Genomic DNA, 20,316 nt, shown 5'->3' with positions numbered 1-20,316 from the left:
CAGTGCTTCAGACACACTCTGTAGCGACCTCTGCCTTGCAGCCTCCCCAAGGCTCAACTGTGCAAAGACTACACAGGCAGAGCACAGAAGACACGCAACATTAGAAAAGTCGTTTTTTATGGAGTCAGATGCCGTGAGTAATGTTCTCTTTGTCAAGCTCTGTGCCGTCCCTCTCCCTGGTTCCAGTTAACACGTCAGAAATCACATCCAGACTCTAGTTGCTAGTTTTAGGTGTACTGGTCCCTACCCCCGCCGCTGTAGAAAAGGTTAATATGTCACAAACCCTTAACTTAGCCAGGCCTCTATAAGAAGACACCCTCGATGGATATGCGCCCTCACCACCTCTGTTTGTAGAGAAGACCACCCCTTGACCAGATCCTATCCCATTCTCAAACTTCTTTCTCAAATGCAAACAATTTTAAACTAAACACACTAGGAAGAAATCTTATAACCTTTCTGAATCAACATTAATGATAAGAAAGCACTTTAAAAAAAATTGTAAGCAGTTTACAAATGCACGGACATTTAGGGATGGTGGTGAGTGAAGAGGGTGTGTAGAGTTTTAGCATAATTGTGTGGATTGCCACTGTCGTGAGGATATAGGTTGGCAGAGAACAATAAACCTTCTTTTTTGTGACTGGACCTGCACATAACATACCCAGTGCAGTGAGGCCTTCTTAGAACCTTCTCTTAGGTTTACAGGAAAATCCCATCTTCATTCTATGGAGATGGCTTGGGGTGGGACCTGGGAATTCTTGTTCTGCTACCAGCCTGTTGAATTCTCACCAACTCTCACTGCTGCTGGTTCTCAGAGGACTCCTTGTGGTGCTATGTGACCCATGGTTGAACAACTGAATTGATAAAAAATATTATTTGTTTACATAGCAGCTATCTTTTGAGCCATATTATCTCATATAAACTTGGGAGAAAAATAATAAAATGGCAGGGTGATTTTGTTGCTGTTCATACTGACAGAGTAACCACAATTTTACTTTCTCTAGTCAGTATAGGGCAGCATTTGCACATTGTTACTTAATAATATTTTGTTTGAAAGAATCTTATTCTATTTCTGTATTCATCCTCTTTTCTCTTACCTCTGATTTTTCCACAGCTCACATTTGAGTCCCCACTATATAAAGAATGCTGTATTATTTTTTAGGAGAACTAAGTAAATAGAATTAGATCTCCTTCAGGAATTTTAAATGAAACTAATTTATCTCAATCATAGTGGAAATATTTAATACTAAATACTATATACCTTAATACTTTTTAAAGTGGAATACTTTTTTTATAACTTAAACCTTTCATTTTAATTTTAGAGAATAAGCCTTTCTTTAGTTTAACTTGCAGCAATGGTGTGTTTCTATTTTTCCAGTGAACTCTTAACAACCAAATGTTCATTATTAAAAATAGCTGCCCAGTACAGGAAACAGCTCATATAGCAGCTTCTGACACTGTTCTAAAGAACGGACCTGAGCTGCTTTGTGTGCTGAATAAGAATGAGCACTGAAAACTTGTGAACAAACTCAGGTAAAAAGCATGCTTTTGTTTTAAGAAGGATCTGTGTGCTTCACATTAATGTTTTTTCTGATTATAAGAGTCATTTGTTCTTACTGTTAAAAGACAGCAACAGCAACAAATGTTTTAGTGGTATATTATGTAGAAAGTGGAATTCCCACCCAGATTGTGGTGTCTGTTTAGCTGGTGGCTTCTAACAGATTCTTTTCTATGCATATACACAGTATTCCTTACTTTAAAAGTGGAATTATATGTTTTTCAACTTGGTTTTTCACTTATATTAGAAAATATCCCACATTGAATCTTTTAAAATCTCTTCCTTTATTTTATTTATTATCTCTTTTAAGGCAGCATAGTGTTTCACTTTATAGCTGTACTACAATTTGTTTAAACCAGTTCCCTATTAATAGGCTTATGAGTTGATATTCTTTTAATTTTTTTTCTTTGAAAGTTATTGTTTTAGGGCAGATGCACTTGTAATTGAACAAATTTACCAAATGTAATTTGTTGATAGTGTAACATAATATTGAGAGTTTACTATGTGCCTAGAACTCTTCTAAGCGCTGTTCTGTGAAAATTAGAAGAATAATGCTACCATCTTATTAGGTATTTACTATTATTGTCCCTATTCTCAAGATGCAGAAAGCCTCCAGGCTCCCTATATGCCATCATGGTCATCCATAGGATGGACTGAAAGAGGGTGATGGCTCGACATTTAGGGCTCTTTAAATCCAAAGGAGCTAAGCAGATGGTAGCAACTGCAATCAACACAAGAGAAAGCAGAGCTTACATTCTTATTGGAGTTTCGGATGTTAAAAATCTTTGCTGGTTTGCCATAACAACAGGCTTGGAAGACCTGCCATCTTCACTCTTGTGACTGTGCCTTGAGGATTCCCTGGCTGTTACCACAGATTGTTTGGTGTCTGGTATCCCCTGCTGACTTCCAAATTCCTATTGTGAATTTGTCTGATACACGGCCTTCCTCAGTTTTGTCTGTACCCCTGGTATGCCTTGCTAAATCTCCTTCCCTGGTTAGTCCTCCTGATGGCCTGTGTAGGTGCTTATTGTTTTCTACTGAAAATGGAAGCTGGTAAGTTTTTTGTTATTATTAGTGGCTTAGACTCTAAGATCTGTCTGTAAGATAGCCTCTAAAAAAGTTTCCTGAGACTTAGAAGGTATGTTTCATTTGCTTAAATGATGGTTAAATTGATCTTAGGGTATATTATATATTTTTTAAATTGAAATATAGTTGATTTACAATGTGTTTTATTTAAGGTGTACAGCGAAGTGATTCAGTTATACATATATATATATATACACAGATATATATATATATGTTCTTTTTCAGATTCATTTCCCTTATAGGGTTATTACAAAATATTGAGTATATTTCCCTGTGTGCATATGTGATTTCTTGTTTGGTTATCTATTTTTATATATAGTAGTGTGCATATGTTAATCCCCAAACTCCTAATTTATCATCTCCCCCCCTTTCTCCTTTGTAACCATAAGTTTTGTTTTCTATGTCTGTGGGTCTATTTCTGTTTTGTATATAAGTTCACTTGGTATCTTTTGTCTTTTTTTTTTAAATTCTTCATATAAATGATACATATGATATTTGTCCTTTGTCTGGCTTATTTCACTTAGTATGATAATCTCTAAGATCTATCCATGCTGGACATTAAATTTTTAGAACAAAAAGTTTCCATTACATTTCTTCATAATTATCTAGTCTATCATGACTAGAGAGAGGTGAAGTTTAAAATACCACTAAAAGGGACCTGTGTTTCGGTTATTATTGTAGTGTAATAAACCACTCCAAAACTTGTTAGTAGCTTAAAGCAGCAGTTTGTTATTTTGTGGTTCAGGTGGGTTGACCAGGCAGTTCTGTTTTCATGTCCTGTCAGCTGGTTGCTAGAAAGGCTGTGATCCTCTGAGGTTTGGATAGGAGCTCAGCTAGGACCCAGTGGCTGCTTAGGTCACCTGAGGTGTCTGGGTTCCAAAATGGAAAAAATAGATGCTGCCCAACCAAATAAGGTCTGGGACCAGAATTGGTACTAGCATCATTTCTGTCCTATTCTAATCATCTAAGCAGTAATAGGCTCAGCCCAGAGTCAATGTAGGAAGGGACTCTACAAGGACATGAGTACCTAGAAGTGTGTACACAAAATTTTAGAAACCACTGGTCTAAAGGAAAAAGTCTATGAGGAACCTAAAATCTTTATGAGGGGGTCAACAAAAGGGTTGTACAGCCACATCCTCAAGGCCACATTTTACTGGCAATGCAGGATTTGATCTTTGCCCTGAGCCATTCCTCCCTCCCCTCCCTCCCTTCCACAAGACCCCAGTTGTGTTTTTTTTAAGATTATTTATTTATTTATTTTATTTTATATTTTGGGCTGAATCGGTCTTTTTGGCTGCATTGGTGTTGTGGAACACGGGATCTTCGTTGAGGCATACGGGATCTTTTGTTGGCGGTACAACGGGTTCTATAGTTGAGCCTTGCGAGCTCAGTAGTTGTGGGTGCGCTGGCTCAGTTGCCCCGCGGCATGTGGGATCTTAGTTCCGTGACCAGGGATCGAACCCATGTGCCCTGCATTGTAAGGCAGATCCTTACCACTGGACCACCAGGGAAGTCCCAAGAGCCCGCTTTTTTTATTTGATCATTTCTTGCATATGAAGTACTCCTCGATGACATCCTTGGCCTGAGACCTGTTTGCCATAGTCCCTAACACCACACAACCAACCACTTTACAGGGTTTTTCCTGTCAATTTTACAGAGACCTACTCATTCCCCTAGTTTCTTGTTGTCATCAACCTTAATCAGGTTGATTGGTGCTCAGCGCAAAGGGCCTCCACCAACTTGACTTACATAGGCTCATCACGGTTGGGATTCAAACACACAAAGAATGGGCTTGGAGCTTGTCTAAGGCTTTGGCAGCTTCACGAATTCCACATGCTAGGCATCGTGGATGAGGGCGGTCTTAAGCACCTCTTGCAGAGCAGTATTAACATCCATTATACCTCTGGCAGCAGTGCTTTTTTCGGCTATGGTGGTGGCTATGGCAGCGGCTTACGGGTGGAGCTGAATCTTGAATGCACCCGAGCCTCCACCTCTGCGGGACTCTGCCACAGCAGGGAAAGAGCTACCTGGAGCCATTTCTTACTTTGAGCTTATTTTTGCTAAGATGCTGAAATGAGCAATGGGTTTTATTTTGAACCGGTCAAATCTGACCCCTTTATATTTCCTCTAAATTCTGTTTGAAAAGGAACCAAACAGTGCCTTTTTTAGTTCATCTCACTATATAGGCAGTTAAAATGAATCAGTTGATACTTTCAACTTTCTTCCTTGAATTTTCCTTAGTCAGATCATTGAGTTCATTAGGTACCATTTCCACCTTCCACATCACTGCATGCAATGTTTTGCTAATTGTTCTCATAGTACATAACTTGGGTCCCTTTTCTTCAGGCACTGATACACTTCTTCACCTTTTTCAAATCTTTATTAGCAATCTCCTCAAAACTCTTCCAGCTTCCACCCACCACGTGGATCCAAAGCCCAGTACATATTTTTAGGTTTTTGTTGCAGCAGAACCCCACTTTTGGTACCAAATTCTGTTTCAGTTATCTATTGCTGCATAACAAATCACCTCCAAATTTAGTTGCTTAAAACAACAATGGTGTTTTTGCTCACGATTTTGGGATTTGGTAGGGTTTGATAAGGGCAGCTCACCGTATCTCACAGTCTGTGTGCTGTCAGCTGAGACAACTTGATTAGGGCTGTAGGATTTATTTTCAAGATAGCTCATTTTCATGCCTGGCAAAGTAGGTGCTGTCAGCTGGGTATTTCTTCTTTTCCATGTGGGCTTTTCTCATTTCATGTGGCTGTTTGGACCTGCTCACAGCATGGCAGTTGGACTCCAAAAAGAAGGAGGCAGAAGTTGCCAGGCCTCTTAAAGATTTAGCCCAGGATTGGCACAATGTCATTTCTGCCCTTTTTCCTTTGGACAGTCATAGGCCCAATCCAGAATCAAGGAGGTGGCAAAATAGACCCCACCTCTTGGTGGGAGTAGTGACAGAGAGTATGTGGCTGTCATGAGTCCACTCTACTCTGTTAGGGGTTTTTTTTTTTTTTGACAGTATTGAAAAGGCACTCTTGGCTCAAGTTACGAGATGGTGAAAAGTAATTGTGTATTATTTGAAGTAAAGTCGTGAGCTCTGGAAGGTTAAAAGAAAACTTTTATATATAAAGAGCATTTCAATATCTGTGAAAAGTTTAAATGGTATATTTTACTGGTGGACAAAAGTCATTTTTGGGGGGTTAGAATTAATTTTAAATTCCTTATCATCCACAGGGAGATCAGCTTGGTGCTTTGTGATCACCTAGAGGGGTGAGATAGGGAGGGTGGGAGGGAGATGCAAGAGGGAGGGGATATGGGGATATATGTATACATATAGCTTTTTCACTTTGTTATACAGCAGAAACTAACACACCATTGTAAAGCAATTATGCTCCAATAATGATGTTTAAAAAAAAATTCCTTCTCATCAGAATAATACTTTTTTTTTCATTTAACAAATGTTTATTAATTATGAACTCTGTGCCAGGCACTGCACTAAGCATTGGGTAGCCAATATTTATTTATTTATTTACTCTTAAGCACCTCTGGTATCAAGATTTGTATGCGACAGGGATGTCTGAATGCACTTATGTATCTTATTTGGTCTTAACACTGACCTGTTATTTTTAGTAAAGGTTGCCTTCTGTGTCACCACATGTAGAGAAATAGTCCCCTTCCAAAGATTCCCCTTCTTGAAAATAGGGACAAAATGCCTGTTTAAGAGTTGTGTGCAATGAAAGGGGGACTCTGGATGCTTTGTTGAAGTGATTGTGGTAAAGCAGAGGGTGAATAATGGGTATGAAAGGATCCAAGGTTTCTATCATTTGGAACTTTTGTGTGCAGCTCTTTCCAGATTGGCAAGAGAGGACAAAACAGACAATGGTTGCCCAAGCTTTTGCTTATTCACCCAAATCATCTATTAGGTAAGGTCATACAAGGCTAGTAAATGACTTCCTGAATTTGTTAAGCACTTACATTAGTAAATTTTTCCGCTATCCAATTTGAAGCTCTTAAAATCAAATTAATGCTCTATTACAATAGTGATTCAAAAGAGTTTAAATACATCTTGTAGCTTTAAATTCAATATAATCTGACTGGTATTAAATCTTTGACCTTTAACTTTAGTTCCTTTTTTAGCTTTGATTTCATGCTTTGGGGTTTCGTTATACGTTATCTTGATAGCACTGATAAGTTGTTAAATATTGAAATAATTTGAGCATGTTTTCTTTAATTTGATTGTTTATAAAAATGTTTGGGGCAACATTGGTTTCCCTCACTTGCTTTTAGTTTTACTCTTCCACAGTAGTTGTCAAGTGTGACTAATAATTTGCTTCCTCTTTCTGTCTCTCCTTCGTTCTTCTTTTAATGTTTTTCTTCTTATTCTCCTACTACCCTATGAAGTCTGGTGCAATGATATATTCAGGAATGAGATAATGGGTGGTGTGGATGAGATGATTATTATACATGTATTTATGATTCTGTATGAGGGATCCTTCTAGCTTCTTCTTCTTTTTTTTTAATTTTTTTTCCAGCCCAGAAGGTCCACCATTCATTTTTTCTTTTTAAAATTTATTTATTTTAATTTATTTATTTTTGGCTGCATTGGGTCTTCTTTGCTGCGTGCAGGTTTTCTCTAGTTGTGGCAAGCGGGCGCTACTCTTCATTGCGGTGCACAGGCTTCTTATTGCTGTGGCTTCTCTTGTGGAGCATGGGCTCTAGGTGCGCGGGCTTCAGTAGTTGCAGCACGTGGGCTTAGTAGTTGTGGCTCGCGGGCTCTAGTGTGCAGGCTCAGTAGTTGTGGCACACGGGCTCAGTTGCTCTGCGGCACGTGGGATCTTCCCAGGCCAGGGCTCGAACCCGTGTCCCCTGCATTGGCAGGTGGATTCTTAACCACTGGGCCATCAGGGAAGCCCCTAGCTTCTTCTTGATACTCTTCAGCGTCAAACTTCCCTGGCATGATATCATTTACCAACAGTTTGGAAAATGATGCCTATGCTCTTCGTTGTCAGAAAATATCATCTTCTGTTTCTTTACAAATTAAAGTTCCACTTGTTTTGGGGTGTCTTAGGTACTCATCAATCCATCAAGCAATTAGTGTGAGTGTGAGAACTAGTAAAGCATTCTGGGGACACTTAGGTGAATAGGAAATGGTCACTGTTATTTGCTTCTTACTCTCCAGTCTTCAAATTCTTCCTTCCCAGTCAGATTTGAAAGCTTGGCATGGTTTTCTGAAGGCTTGGATTAGACACCTGTAGAATGTTGGTGGGGGGTGGGGGTGAGGTTGCTGAGTTATTTTGGTACTCTCCTGTCTTCACAACTGTACTTCACTAGTCATTAAATAGGATCTTAACTTATTTCAGGGTTTATACAGCCTACTGTAGTCTCACTATTTTGAACTCCAGTTGTTAAGAATGTATTTTTGTATGTATTTAAAAATTGTCCTTTATTTCCCTTGGGTAGTTCCTGATTACCTTCCAGGTATTTTCATAGAATACTCATTTCTGGACTAACTAATTTTAATCCCCTTCAGATTTTCTCATATCCCGCTTTTCCCCATAGCTTTAGTAAATTGTCCAAATAGTTACATATATTTACATTCAACAGAATTATTTTTCCACTTGACCTGCCCTCCGTAGATACCTAAGCAGCAAAATTCATAAAACCTTTTTAACCATGAACTCTTTAAAAATATAATTCGTAAAATAATTTAATGTAGGACTTGGAAGGGACCTTTGAAATTATGTGATTTAGAGCCCTTCTCTTCTGTTGTTGCATAAGTAATGCACAGGTTTGATACATAGAATTAATATAATCAAAAAAGGGAGGAAGACAGTGCTCCATGTAATTGGAGGATACTTTATCTGTTTTATACCTTTAATCTGCCTTGTTTATTGTTTTAATTGCAAAACGCCCTGTGGTGCCCTTTCATTTCTTTGTAAATTATATAAAGCCAGTCTTTCAACAAAATCTGCTTATTTGCCCCAATGGGTATATTTGTTGTGCTTGTGGTATTGTTGATTTTTAACTCTAGTTAACCAAGATCATTTTGACTCCCAGAACTTGTTTGAACTACCACTTTTTATTTTGGTAGCATTTACAAGCTATTTCTAGTTCTTCATTTGGGTTGCTTTTAAAAAATATACCCATGAAATCTATAAAGTGCTGATGAATGAAATCAAAGATCTAAATAAATGGAGAGACATACTGTGTTCCTGGATTGGAAAACTCTCAATATAGTAAAGATGATCTCCCCAATTAATATAAAGGTTTAACACAATTCTTATCAAAATTCTAGGAAAATTTTTATAGGTGTGGATAAGATTATTCTAAAATTTACATAGAAAGACAGAGTAACTAGAATAGCTAAAAGTGTTTTGAGAAAGAAGAACAATGTTGGGAGAATCACTCTATCCAGTTTTAAGACATGTGGCTACAGCAATCAAGACTATGGTATTGCCAGAGGGATAGACGAATAGATAAATGCAACAGAATAGAGAACTTAGAAGTAGCCTCACACAGGTAGAGCCAGCTGATTTTTGACAAAGCTGCAAGAGTAATACAGTTTGTCTCTTCAACAAATGGTGCTAGAGCAATTGGATATCTATAGACCAAAAAAAAAAAAAAAAGAAAACCCCCAAACCCTAAACCTTAGAATATATCCATAAATTAACTCAAAATAGATTATCAATTTAAATGTAAAACATAGGGCTTCCCTGGTGGCGCAGTAGTTGAGAGTCCGCCTGCCGATGCTGGGGACACGGGTTCATGCCCCGGTCTGGGAAGATCCCACATGCCGTGGAGTGGCCGGGCCCGTGAGCCATGGCCGCTGAGCTTGCGCGTCCGGAGCCTGTGCTCCGCAACGGGAGAGGCCACAACAGTGAGAGACCCGCGTACCGCAAAAAAAAGAAAAAAAAAGTTAAATCTTAAAAAAAAAAAAAGTAAAACATAAAACTGCAAAACTTTTAAAAGACAGCATAGGAGAAAATCTTTAGGGCTTGGCAAAAAGTTATTAGCCATATATACCCAGAAAAAAACATAATTTGAAAAGATACGTGCACCCCAATGTTCATTGCAGCACTATTTACAATAGCCAGGACATGGAAGCAACCTAAATGTCCATCAACAGAGGAATGGATAAAGAAAGTATGGTACATATATACAATGGAATATTACTCAGCCATAAAAAAGAACAAAATAATGCCGTTTGCAGCAACATGGATGGACCTAGAGATTGTCATACTGAGTGAAGTAAGTCAGACACAGAAAGACAAATATCATATGATCTCACTTATATGTGGAATTTTTAAAAAGGGTACAAATGAACTTATTTACAGAACAGAAACAGACTCATGAATGAACTTATGGTTACCAGGGGGGAAGGGATTGATAGGGAGTTTGGGACTGACATGTACACAGTGCTATATTTAAAATGGATAACCGGGACTTCCCTGGTGGTCCAGTGGTTAAGACTCCACGCTTCCATAGCAGGGGGCATAGGTTCGATACCTGGTCAGGGAACTAAGATACCACATGCCGTGTGGCATGACCAAAATTAAATAAAATTAAAGGAAAATAAAAATGGATAACGAACAAGGACCTACTGTATAGTACAGGAACTATGAACAACCTAAATGGGAAAATAATTTGAAAAAGGATACATGTATATGTATAACCGAATCACTTTGCTGTACACCTCAAACTATCACAACATTTTTAATCAACTATACTCCAATATAAAATAAAAAGTTAAAAAAAAACAGAAGTAGAGTCACAGATGTAGAAAACAAACTTAATGGTTACTGGGGAATAAGGCGGGAGGGATAAACTGGGAGATTGGGATTGACGTATACACACTATTACATATAAAATAGATAACTAATAAGAACCTACTGTATAGCACAGGGAACTCTACTCAATACTCAGTAATGGCCTATATGGGAAAAGAATCTAAAAAAAGAGTGGAGGGCTTCCCTGGTGGCGCAGTGGTTGAGAGTCCGCCTGCCAATGCAGGGGACACGGGTTCGTGCCCCGGCCCAGGAAGATCCCACATGCCGCAGAGCGGCTGGGCCCGTGAGCCATGGCCTCTGAGCCTGTGTGTCCGGAGCCTGTGCCCCGCAAAGGGAGAGGCCACAACCGTGAGAGTCCCGCGTACCGCAAAAAATAAAAATAAAAAAAAATTTTTAAAAATTTAAAAAGTGGACATATGTATATGTATAACTGATTCACTTTGCTGTACACCTGAAACTAACAACATTGTAAATCAACTATACTCCAGTAAAAAATTTTAAAAAAAGTTATTAGCCATGTGACCAAAAGCATGAATATAAAAGAAAAGACTGATAAATAAAATTTCATCAAGGGACTTCTCTGGTGGCACAGTGGTTAAGAATCTGCCTGCCAACACAGGGGACTCGGGTTCAAACCCTGGTCTGGGAAGATTGCACATGCTGCGGAGCAGCTGAGCCCATGTGCAACTAGTGAGCCTGCACTCTAGAGCCCTTGAGCCACAACTGCTTAGCCCACGCGCCACAGCTACTGAGCCCATGCAGTGCAAATACTGAAGCCCACGTGCCCTAGAGCTTGCGTGCCTCAACTACTGAAGCTCGTGCGCTCTAGGGCCCGCATGCCACGACTACTGAAGCCTGCGCTCCACAACAAGAGAAGAAGCCACCACAGTGAGAAGTCCGTGTGCTGCAACGAAATGTAGTCCCCGCTTGCCACAACTAGAGAAAGCCTGCGTGCAGCAACGAAGACCCAATGCAGCCAAAGAAAAAATTCATCAAAATTTAAAACTTTTGCCTGTTAAAAGGATGAAAAGAAAAGCTATAGACTAGAAAAATATTTGGAAACCCTATATTTGACAAAGGACTCCTATCTAAAATATATAAAGAACTGTCAAAACTCAACAGAGGGCTTCCCTGGTGGTGCAGTGGTTGAGAGTCCGCCTGCCGATGCAGGGGACACGGGTTCGTGCCCCGGTCCGGGAAGGTCCCATATGCTGCGGAGTGGCTGGGCCCGTGAGCCATGGCCACTGAGCCTGTGCATCCGGAGCCTGTGCTCCGCAATGGGAGAGGCCACAACAGTGAGAGGCCGGCATACCGCAAAAACAAAACAAAACAAACAAACAAACAAAACTCAACAGAAACAACTCAAACAGTCTGATTAGAAAATGGGCAAACAACATGAAGACACATTTCACCAAGAAAAGATATACAGATGACAAATGAAAATAAGCACATGTGGACACTCATCATATAATCTAGCATTTGCACTTTGGAGCATTTATCCCAGGGAAATGAAAACTTAGATCCACACTAAAACCTGTGCAAAATGTTCATGGCAGTTTTATTTGTAATAGCCCGAAGTTGTGAACAAACTCATGTTCATTAACATGAATGGCTAAACTGTGGAACATCCACATTATGGAATTCAACACACCAATAAAAAGGAACACACTATTGATGCATACAAGAACTTGAATGGATCTCAAGGGCATTAGGTTGAGTGAAAAAAGCCAATCTCAAAAAGTCACATACTGTAGGATTCCACTTACAAAGCATTCTGTAAATGACAGCATGATATGGAGAACAGATTAGTGGCTGCCAGGGGTTAGGGACGGTGAGGAGAAGGGTGTTGGGTATGACTAGAAAGGGGTGGCATGAGGGAGCTCTTCATGATGATGGAATTGTTCAGTATCTTGATTGTGGCGGAGGTTACACAAGTCTGTTCAAGTGATAAAATGGCATAGAACTAAACATACACATTGTACAAATGTCAGTTTCTTGGTTTTGGTATTGTATTTATGGTTATATAATATGACATAATGATTAGGGGAAACTGGGCCTCTCTGTAGTATTTTTGCAACTTCCTATGAGTCAATAATTATTTCAAAATACACTTATGTACTTTATATATTTTATTCAAAATATATATACGCATACCCAGACTTAGACATGTGTGGTCCACTAGCGCCAAGTTGCTTTTAAAATTAAAATTAACTAAAATAAAATTTTAGTTCCTTGATCACACAAGTCATGTTTCAAATGCTCATATGGCTACCTTATACTATAGCACAAATATAGAACATTTCCATCAACACAGAAAGTTCAATTGGGACAACTGCTTTAGACAAATCAATAATGCCATTTGCCATACATGTGGGCACTTACACATTTCTTAGTGAACTATCTTAAATTTATAAATCAAAAGACATTAGTATGTACCAGCAAAATTTAAATAGAAAAAAAATGGATTTAATGTGATGCTTTTAAAAGCTACCATGATTTTTGAGGCTATACCCCATATTTTAATAAGAAAAGGGAATGAAACATTTGCTTCATGTTTGAAATAGGAATAGGTTTTTTTCCTTATCTGCCAAGGCAGTTGCACTTTCTTTCCATAATCACAATATAGAATATATAGGCAATGGGCAAAATAGAAGGGGTGGACAGGTAGGGGAAAGAGGTATCAGCAGGAAAAATACTTTAAACATCCCATATTTTTTGTTATTTTCTGTTTCTTAGTGACCAGTTTACCAATGGTAGCTTACTATTGCAGAGGAAGCATGGTTTAGCGACCAGACCTTAAACCAGAATTCTATTTCTGGTTCAAAGTGACCTTGAGGGAAGTGACTCTTCTCATTCTCATAACTAATAAGCAAATTAAGATAAAACTGACTATTGCTCTGGTGGACTATAGGATGTTATTCTAAAATTATTCTAATGTTTTAGGCTATGTATAAAACTCTTCACTTACAAGTAGATTAAATACAGAGTTTTGAGGAACTTACTTATGGCAAGAGTCACATGAAGTAGAAAGAGGAAGTTTGTTTTAGCAGGCATGAACAGTTTTAGTATTTGAGTTTGGGGGTTAAAGTCAAGAAAACTCAGACATAGGGTACAAGTTTTTCTTATCCTTTCACAGGTTAGTAATTTTGGGAAAACTTTGGGAGAATGGCAGGCAGTTTGCATTTTAGATATCAGGTTTTGAAGTTAAAAAGTCCAGGGTTTGAATTGCAGCTCTGCCAGTTACTGTCTAAGTTATTTAACTTTAGTTCTCAGTTTTACCATCTATACAATGGGGCTAATTAATGCCTTTTTGTTAGGGTTGTTATGAGAAGGGTATATAATAATACAGAGCTGTAATTACTGATCATAATATTAATTTTATCAAGACATGGAATGGAATGACGGTGGTGTTAGGAGCAAACAAATAGCTTTGTTTACTCTTTTATGAAGATTTATTTTTAGCCACATAATAATGGTTTTCTTGGGGGAGTACTAATTTTGGCTTTATAACAAATTGGTTGATATTGTGGTTCCTAAAGCTGTTCTTAATGTGTGGCTAAATTGATCAAAATCACTTGATTTAAAGCCAAGAGGGATACATCTGTTTTTGTAAAATCTAGCAGACCAAAGTATAAGCAGAAAACTAAGACAAATAAAAGCACACATTTATGAAATTTTATTTCAGTGCAATACCTGTAACATGTTTCTACAGCTATATTCACATAATATCTGAATGAACAGTGAAAGGGTTTACTTAGGGGCTTCCCTAGTGGCGCGGTGGTTGAGAGTCCGCCTGCTGTTGCAGGGGACATGGGTTCGTGCCCCGGTCTGGGAAGATCCCACATGCCGCAGAGCGGCTGGGCCCATGAGCCATGGCCGCTGAGCCTGCGCTCTGCAACGGGAGAGGCCACAACAGGGAGAGGCCCGCGTACCGCAAAAAAAAAAAAAAAAAAGAAAAAAAAAGAAAGGGTTTACTTAATTATAAAGATATATTAAAAATCTACAATGTACAATGTCAAATTATCAGAAAATGTTCCATATGAATTTTCTTTTTCTTTGCCTGCTAAACTGCTAAACCATTGAAAAAGAGGTCAAGAACCAGAGCCAACATACTTATTTGGATCCTTCCAGCCCTGGTGCACTGTAGCAGAGCAGAACAGTTCCAGTTTCAGCCAGTCGTTCACTGGCATGTGGTCAGTTTGAAGTTTCCTGCTGTATTCCTCTAAACTAAAGAGAAGGAACCAAAAATGCTGACGTCCTCATTTGACTTCATCACTCATGCCTGAGCACATACACCAACACTTCCTGTGCAAAACCTACCCTGACTCTGCAGAGGACACTCTCAGCCCTCAGCTGATCTGGGTGGGGATGCTGGCTTGGGTTGGTGAAGTTTGGAAAGCATTAGCCCTCGGTTGGATACCTCACACTGTATGAACATGCCATGTCTCATTACTATGCCTTTCATTTCATAGAGATAAGCTTTCAAAGCTTATAATAACAATATTCATTGATAGTAAGTGATTGTTACAGGCCAGTTAGTAGCTCTCAAGACCTCCACCCTGTGAAAGTAGTATACTGGATGACAGCACGTTTAAGAAAGAGCTAATTTAGAAATATAATGCTATGGAAATTGAACTGAAAAAAATCTATGAGAATATCTGAAATGTATATATCTTGTCTCTCTAATATCAGTATGTCTATATCTATCCTACCTTAACACTCCTGGCCTCAGTTTTCTTATCCATACAAAGGGAGGATTTCTAAATTTCTAAGGCTTTGTGATTTTAGCATGTGTTTCTCCAAGTAGTTTTCTCCATGTTTCCACTTCTTGGTTCATAAGCTACATTAATGTTTATTTTATTCTACCTGTCAAAATTTCCTCAAGTACTTTAAGGTAATACACTATTTTCAGTTTGTTATTCTTTCAGAAACAGAATAATTTGAAGAAGTGCTGTTGCAAAGTTGTACTGAGTCTAGATATTATAGTTTGATTCTGACTACACCATCTAAATATCACATGAAAGGGAAATTAGAATTTGGGTTATTATGTAAATGTTAAATCCATGTGGTGATAAACCTTACATGTTTTGAGACGTCTATGTTATGTGATACATTATCTAAAACATTGACTTCAATTAGTAATTTTCTCTTACAAGCATGGCAGGGATGGAAAGTTTGCTCATTGGTGCCTCTCCTTTAAAATCCTGATTTTTTTTTTTTTTTTAAATGAAGAAGTCATTTGGGATTGCTAGTAACCTGGGAAGGAAACAAGGTCCCTTTGCTTGGGGGGACCTTGGTTTTGCTATTCAGCATTTCTTATGACTTTCTTATGACCATGAAAAAATATGCTAAGATTCTTTATGACCTAGTTTTAAAGGATAGTTTGTTATAAATTTAAAGACTCTAACTACAATAAAATCACAGGTAGTTGGCCCCATCCTTCCCATTTTACCACAGTATTCTAGAGTTCTCTCACCACATTTTGAAATACCTTCGTGGAATTTTGAAATTCATTACTTGCGTAGTTCTTTGAGACTGCATCAGTGCTAGAAGAGGAGTTATGAAACATAGCTGTGCACTTCCCCTTAGTTAGTTCTTCAACATGTTGAACAGAAGATGTGTGCGTGTTTGGTGTCTAAATACAGAATGCCTATAGATTGTACCTACAAGTTGTATATCCGACGAATTCCTCCACAAGCAGGAAATAAGTATGATTAATCAGAAGAATAAAAGGCACTGCTGGATGTTGTTTGAAAGGAATCCTTTATGGGGGGCTGTGAGTATTGTTATTGCAGTTTCCATTTTTGAAATATCTTAGGTTAAAAACATTTGAAATTTTTGAGTATGCAAAGTATATGAGTAGATGAAGTAACTGGTATTTGTCTCTTTGTTTACTACTAAATTATAAGTAATTTGTATCATTATTGAAAAATTATCCTGGCTCTTGTCTAGAATGGTTTCATACTGTGATTTTAGCACAAAGGTACACTTTTTCTTATTTTCATGGCCCAAGTACGATTACTTGAGATAATGGCATTTCTTCCTGAGGATTCATAGCATAGCAGTGTTCCCTGAGAGCAGTGAAAGTGAACTGTGCTTTAAGTGCAATCGCTGTTGACTTTTCTTAGCTGAGCCTTTTTATTATAACCTCATTCCTTCTGTTTCTATTTCTCCTCCTTCCTTCTGTTTCTAATATGTAAAAGCTACACTTCAAGTTTCTTAGAACTTATTTGTGCACTTAATATTCTCTCATTCATCAGTTATTTGGGGAAAGATTCCCTCTACTTCTAAAACATCAGCAAGGTACATTGGTAACGCACAAGGTTAAGGATTTCTTGAAATTACATATGATTTATTGGACTCTGAAGTCAGTTGACTTGCCTAGATCCTCCTAGCGTTGTAGCTTTAATGTTCTCATGGTCTTTTTCTATTTAACTGAAAAACAACGTTAGATGAATGTTTTGTTCAGAAAAACATTTTTAAACAGATTTTTGATTTGTAGTAAGGAGAAAGAAAATAAACATTTAGGTGTAACTACTGATAACATTTTGATGTGTTTTTCCTCTTTGTATCTGTTGTTTGGCAAAGCTGAGGTCGTAATTTACATGGATTTTTAAAATCATGCTTTCCCCTTCCCACATAACATTAGATGTTTCACATTACAAAACTTCTTAGTAAAAATTCAATAGCTGTATGATATTCTGTTAAAAAGTAGTACTTTAATTTAGTTAATATATCCTCCATTGTTAGATATTTAACATCTTTCAAGTTTTTGGATTATAAATAACTGAGAGAACACCACCATTTTTTGAAGACTGTCTTTGCAAGGTGCCTTGGGGAGGAAAAATCCCATTGTGTTTGTATTCTTGATTTAAGATATTAATAATAGCTATACCTTAGAATTTTAAGGACATTGAATTAGGATTTTAAACGAACGTGTTAGGTTCCATGTTGGTTTAAACTTACGAATCACACATTTTAAAAACTTTTACTTCTGTGTGGCAGGGAGCCTATGTGCTAGCTATTTTTCAAATGTAGATGACATTGCTTTCTTCATAGAGAAAAACTGGAGTGGTTTCTATAGAACATTTGCAGATAGGTGATCACTGAAGAACATTGAAAGAGAACTTCCCTAACTAAGGCAGGTTCTTCTATGCCACAAGCCTCATGTGAATGGAAAACTAGATCTATGCATAAAAGCATGGGCTATGAAAATACTGGTGCTGGGAAAAACACAGATTCACAAGACTTTAGCCAAAGCCTTTAGTTTTTCTTTGTTTCACTAGGTTAGAAATGGCCTGAGATTCTCCCAATAATTCAGCCACAAAAGAAAGAAAAAGCTTGTTGTTCTTCGTTCCCATTGTATAGAGGCCCCTATGTCACAGACTTGCACCAACGTGGAGTACTGACCTACCTTGTGGAATGAATGGAACTGAGTTTAGAGTACTTTGAGTTACTTATAAATTCTTAAATGTGTCTTGCATTTAAAACTTTATAGGCATGATGATAAATTTTAATAGAATACAAATAGCTAGAGTAATGTGAATATACAGTCAAAATATGGAAGTTTGGAGTCTTATTCTTCAAGTAATTATTTTGGATTGGAAAATTTGATTTCAGGATTTTAGGGGATTTATTTTTTCTTTGCCCTGCTCTGCGTCCTCCTCACTAGTTTAGATGGTAATATAAGTTACTATCCGACTTTTCTTTATTATGATGAGTAAAATTTTATTGAACATGTATTATACTTAGAAATAGTCATTTCTCCTAATTTTTATTGTAACTTTAAAATTTAGGATCTGGTTGCTATTAAACACCAGATTATATGTATACATATATATTTTATATTTAAAAAAAAGTCAAAGTAGGATTTATTATAGGACCTGTAGGTTTTATTCTCTAATAACAAGTATAAATAGAGTTATTTATAAGACAAAAGGGGACTCAGAATTAGGCTGAAAACCACAGTAGTTCAAGGGGGGTTTTTTTGGCCCCCATTGTTTTTTAGGCATGCCAACCTGTGTATGCTTCTTCAGAGCGTGCATACGGTGCACACAGTGTTCTCAGGATCAGCTTTGTCACTGAACCAATTGGACTCCTGTCCACCGTTTACACACTTCTTGGCATTTCTCCTGCACATTTGTTTTCATCTTTCCAACTCATTTGCTCCTCTGGCATTAGGACCAACAGCTGCAGTTGCACATGGGGTCCGTAAAGTAGCTGAATAATAAAATGCTATGACCTGGTTCTTCTATAGTTTCAATGATGACTGTGTTGGTAACTCAGAAATGCTGCAGATATGTTTGGCAGGTCAGGTGAAACATCATCTTTATTTTACAGGAAGAAAGTTTATGTATAAAAAGTATTGGTAATTGATACTGAGTGATATAAGTTATATCTCCTAAATCCTAGTCTTATTGTTTACTGAGTACCTATTAGACACAGTACTTGGTGTTATATGCACATTATTTCGAATCCTTAGAATAATCTTGTAAGATAGCTGATATGACCATATTTTTCAGGTGGAGAAAGCAGACTCAATGAGGTTATATACCCATATCTACATATTCAGTATTACATGGTAAATAGCAGAACTGGAATTCAAGTCCAAGATCATCTGTTCCCAAAGATTGTAGCCTATCCATTACACACTGTACAGCCATTTTTTGTGTGTATGAATAGTATTTTATTTCCATTTTGCTGTTGATGACCATCAATTATTATGTAATGAAAGGTTCTATGAACATTACATCTTTTAGTGGAATTATTGTGTTATGCGTATGTTCAGCTTTAGGAGACGTTGCCTAAAGGTTTTCCATAGTGGTTTTAAGGTGTGAATATTCTAGTTCCCCTTCCTAGCCAATACTTTGCTTGTCTAAAAAAATTTTAGCCATGTGGCAGGTATCTAGTGGTATCATTTTGTGATTTTAATTTGCACATCTCTGATTAATGATTTTTATATGCTTATTGGAGACCTTTTGTGAGGTTCCCAATCAAAGCTTTTGTCCATTAAAAAATAGGGTGGGAGCCGAAAGTAAAAAGAGTGAAAAAGAAACATTTAATATAAAGTTGAGCAGTGATAAGTGCTATTAAATAACAAAGAACAAGGTACTAGGATCGATAGAAACGGACAGATGGGGTTGTGAGGAAGGAAAGACCTACCTGAGAAAGTGGCATCGAAGTGCAGATTTGCATGAATTGTGTTACAGAAGCAAGAGGAAAATCTAGATGAAACGTTCTAGGCAGAGGGAACTGCAAGTGCAAGGGACTTGAGGCAGGAATGAGGTTTGGCAGTAAGAACTTGGCAGGGAAGTAAGTATTTAAATTCCTACACAACTGTTCAGTTTATGAGGGAAGGGAAGGTCTTTACTTTTACCCACCTCCAACCATACACTCAGTAAGATATTATTTGGCTTTTTTTCTTGTTTATAAAGATGAAAGGCTTTTATTCCGTCAGTGGGGTTCCATGTTTGAACTAATAACTTCATATTTGGCCAACTAATTGCTGTATAATATCGAAACACATTTACTGGTGATGTTTTATGAATGTTTATTCAGTGAACATTTATTGGACAGACGTGATTGACTGGATGTATGGAGGAGGGAGAAGGTGGAGAAAGAGTTGCTGATTAAAGCAAAGAAGAAAGGAGTTACTGGAGAGAGTCCTAGGGAACCAGGAGAGTTGGTTGTGAGGCGGCCCAGGAGGAAAGAATGTCAAGAAGGAGAACGAGGTCAGCACTGTCAGGTGCTCCCAGAGAAGTGTAGGGGTTCAAGAACTGAATGGTGGGACTTCCCTGGTGGCACAGTGGTTAAGAATCCGCCTGCCAATGCAGGGTACACGGGTTCAAGCCCTGGTCCGGGAAGATCCCACATGCCACGAAGCAACTAAG

The 20,316-nt window shown here is 37.9% G+C and overlaps 1 protein-coding gene and 1 pseudogene across 8 annotated transcripts in view; one reads left to right on the top strand and one right to left on the bottom strand.

Moving 5' to 3' along the window:
- The window catches only part of FGD4 (FYVE, RhoGEF and PH domain containing 4), a 223,005-nt gene that overhangs the window by 70,160 nt on the left and 132,529 nt on the right, over positions 1–20,316 (top strand). For 2 of the 8 annotated variants that reach the window (XM_033866931.2, XM_033866932.2), the window contains exon 1: positions 6,833–16,202. The exons of the other annotated variants lie outside the window; for them this stretch is intronic. In XM_033866931.2, coding sequence (XP_033722822.1) covers positions 16,193–16,202 — 10 coding nt within the window. In that variant the 5' untranslated portion in view covers positions 6,833–16,192. Of the gene's footprint in view, positions 1–6,832; positions 16,203–20,316 lie in introns of those variants that run through there. 8 annotated transcript variants of the gene reach the window in all.
- LOC101335887 (small ribosomal subunit protein eS12-like) lies at positions 4,182–4,564 on the bottom strand (annotated as a pseudogene).

This window comes from Tursiops truncatus, chromosome 11 (assembly GCF_011762595.2).
Source record: "Tursiops truncatus isolate mTurTru1 chromosome 11, mTurTru1.mat.Y, whole genome shotgun sequence".
Lineage (NCBI taxonomy): Eukaryota > Metazoa > Chordata > Mammalia > Artiodactyla > Delphinidae > Tursiops > Tursiops truncatus.
The sequence above is the reverse complement of the archived record's forward strand: the minus strand, read 5'-3'. Positions and strand labels throughout refer to the sequence as shown.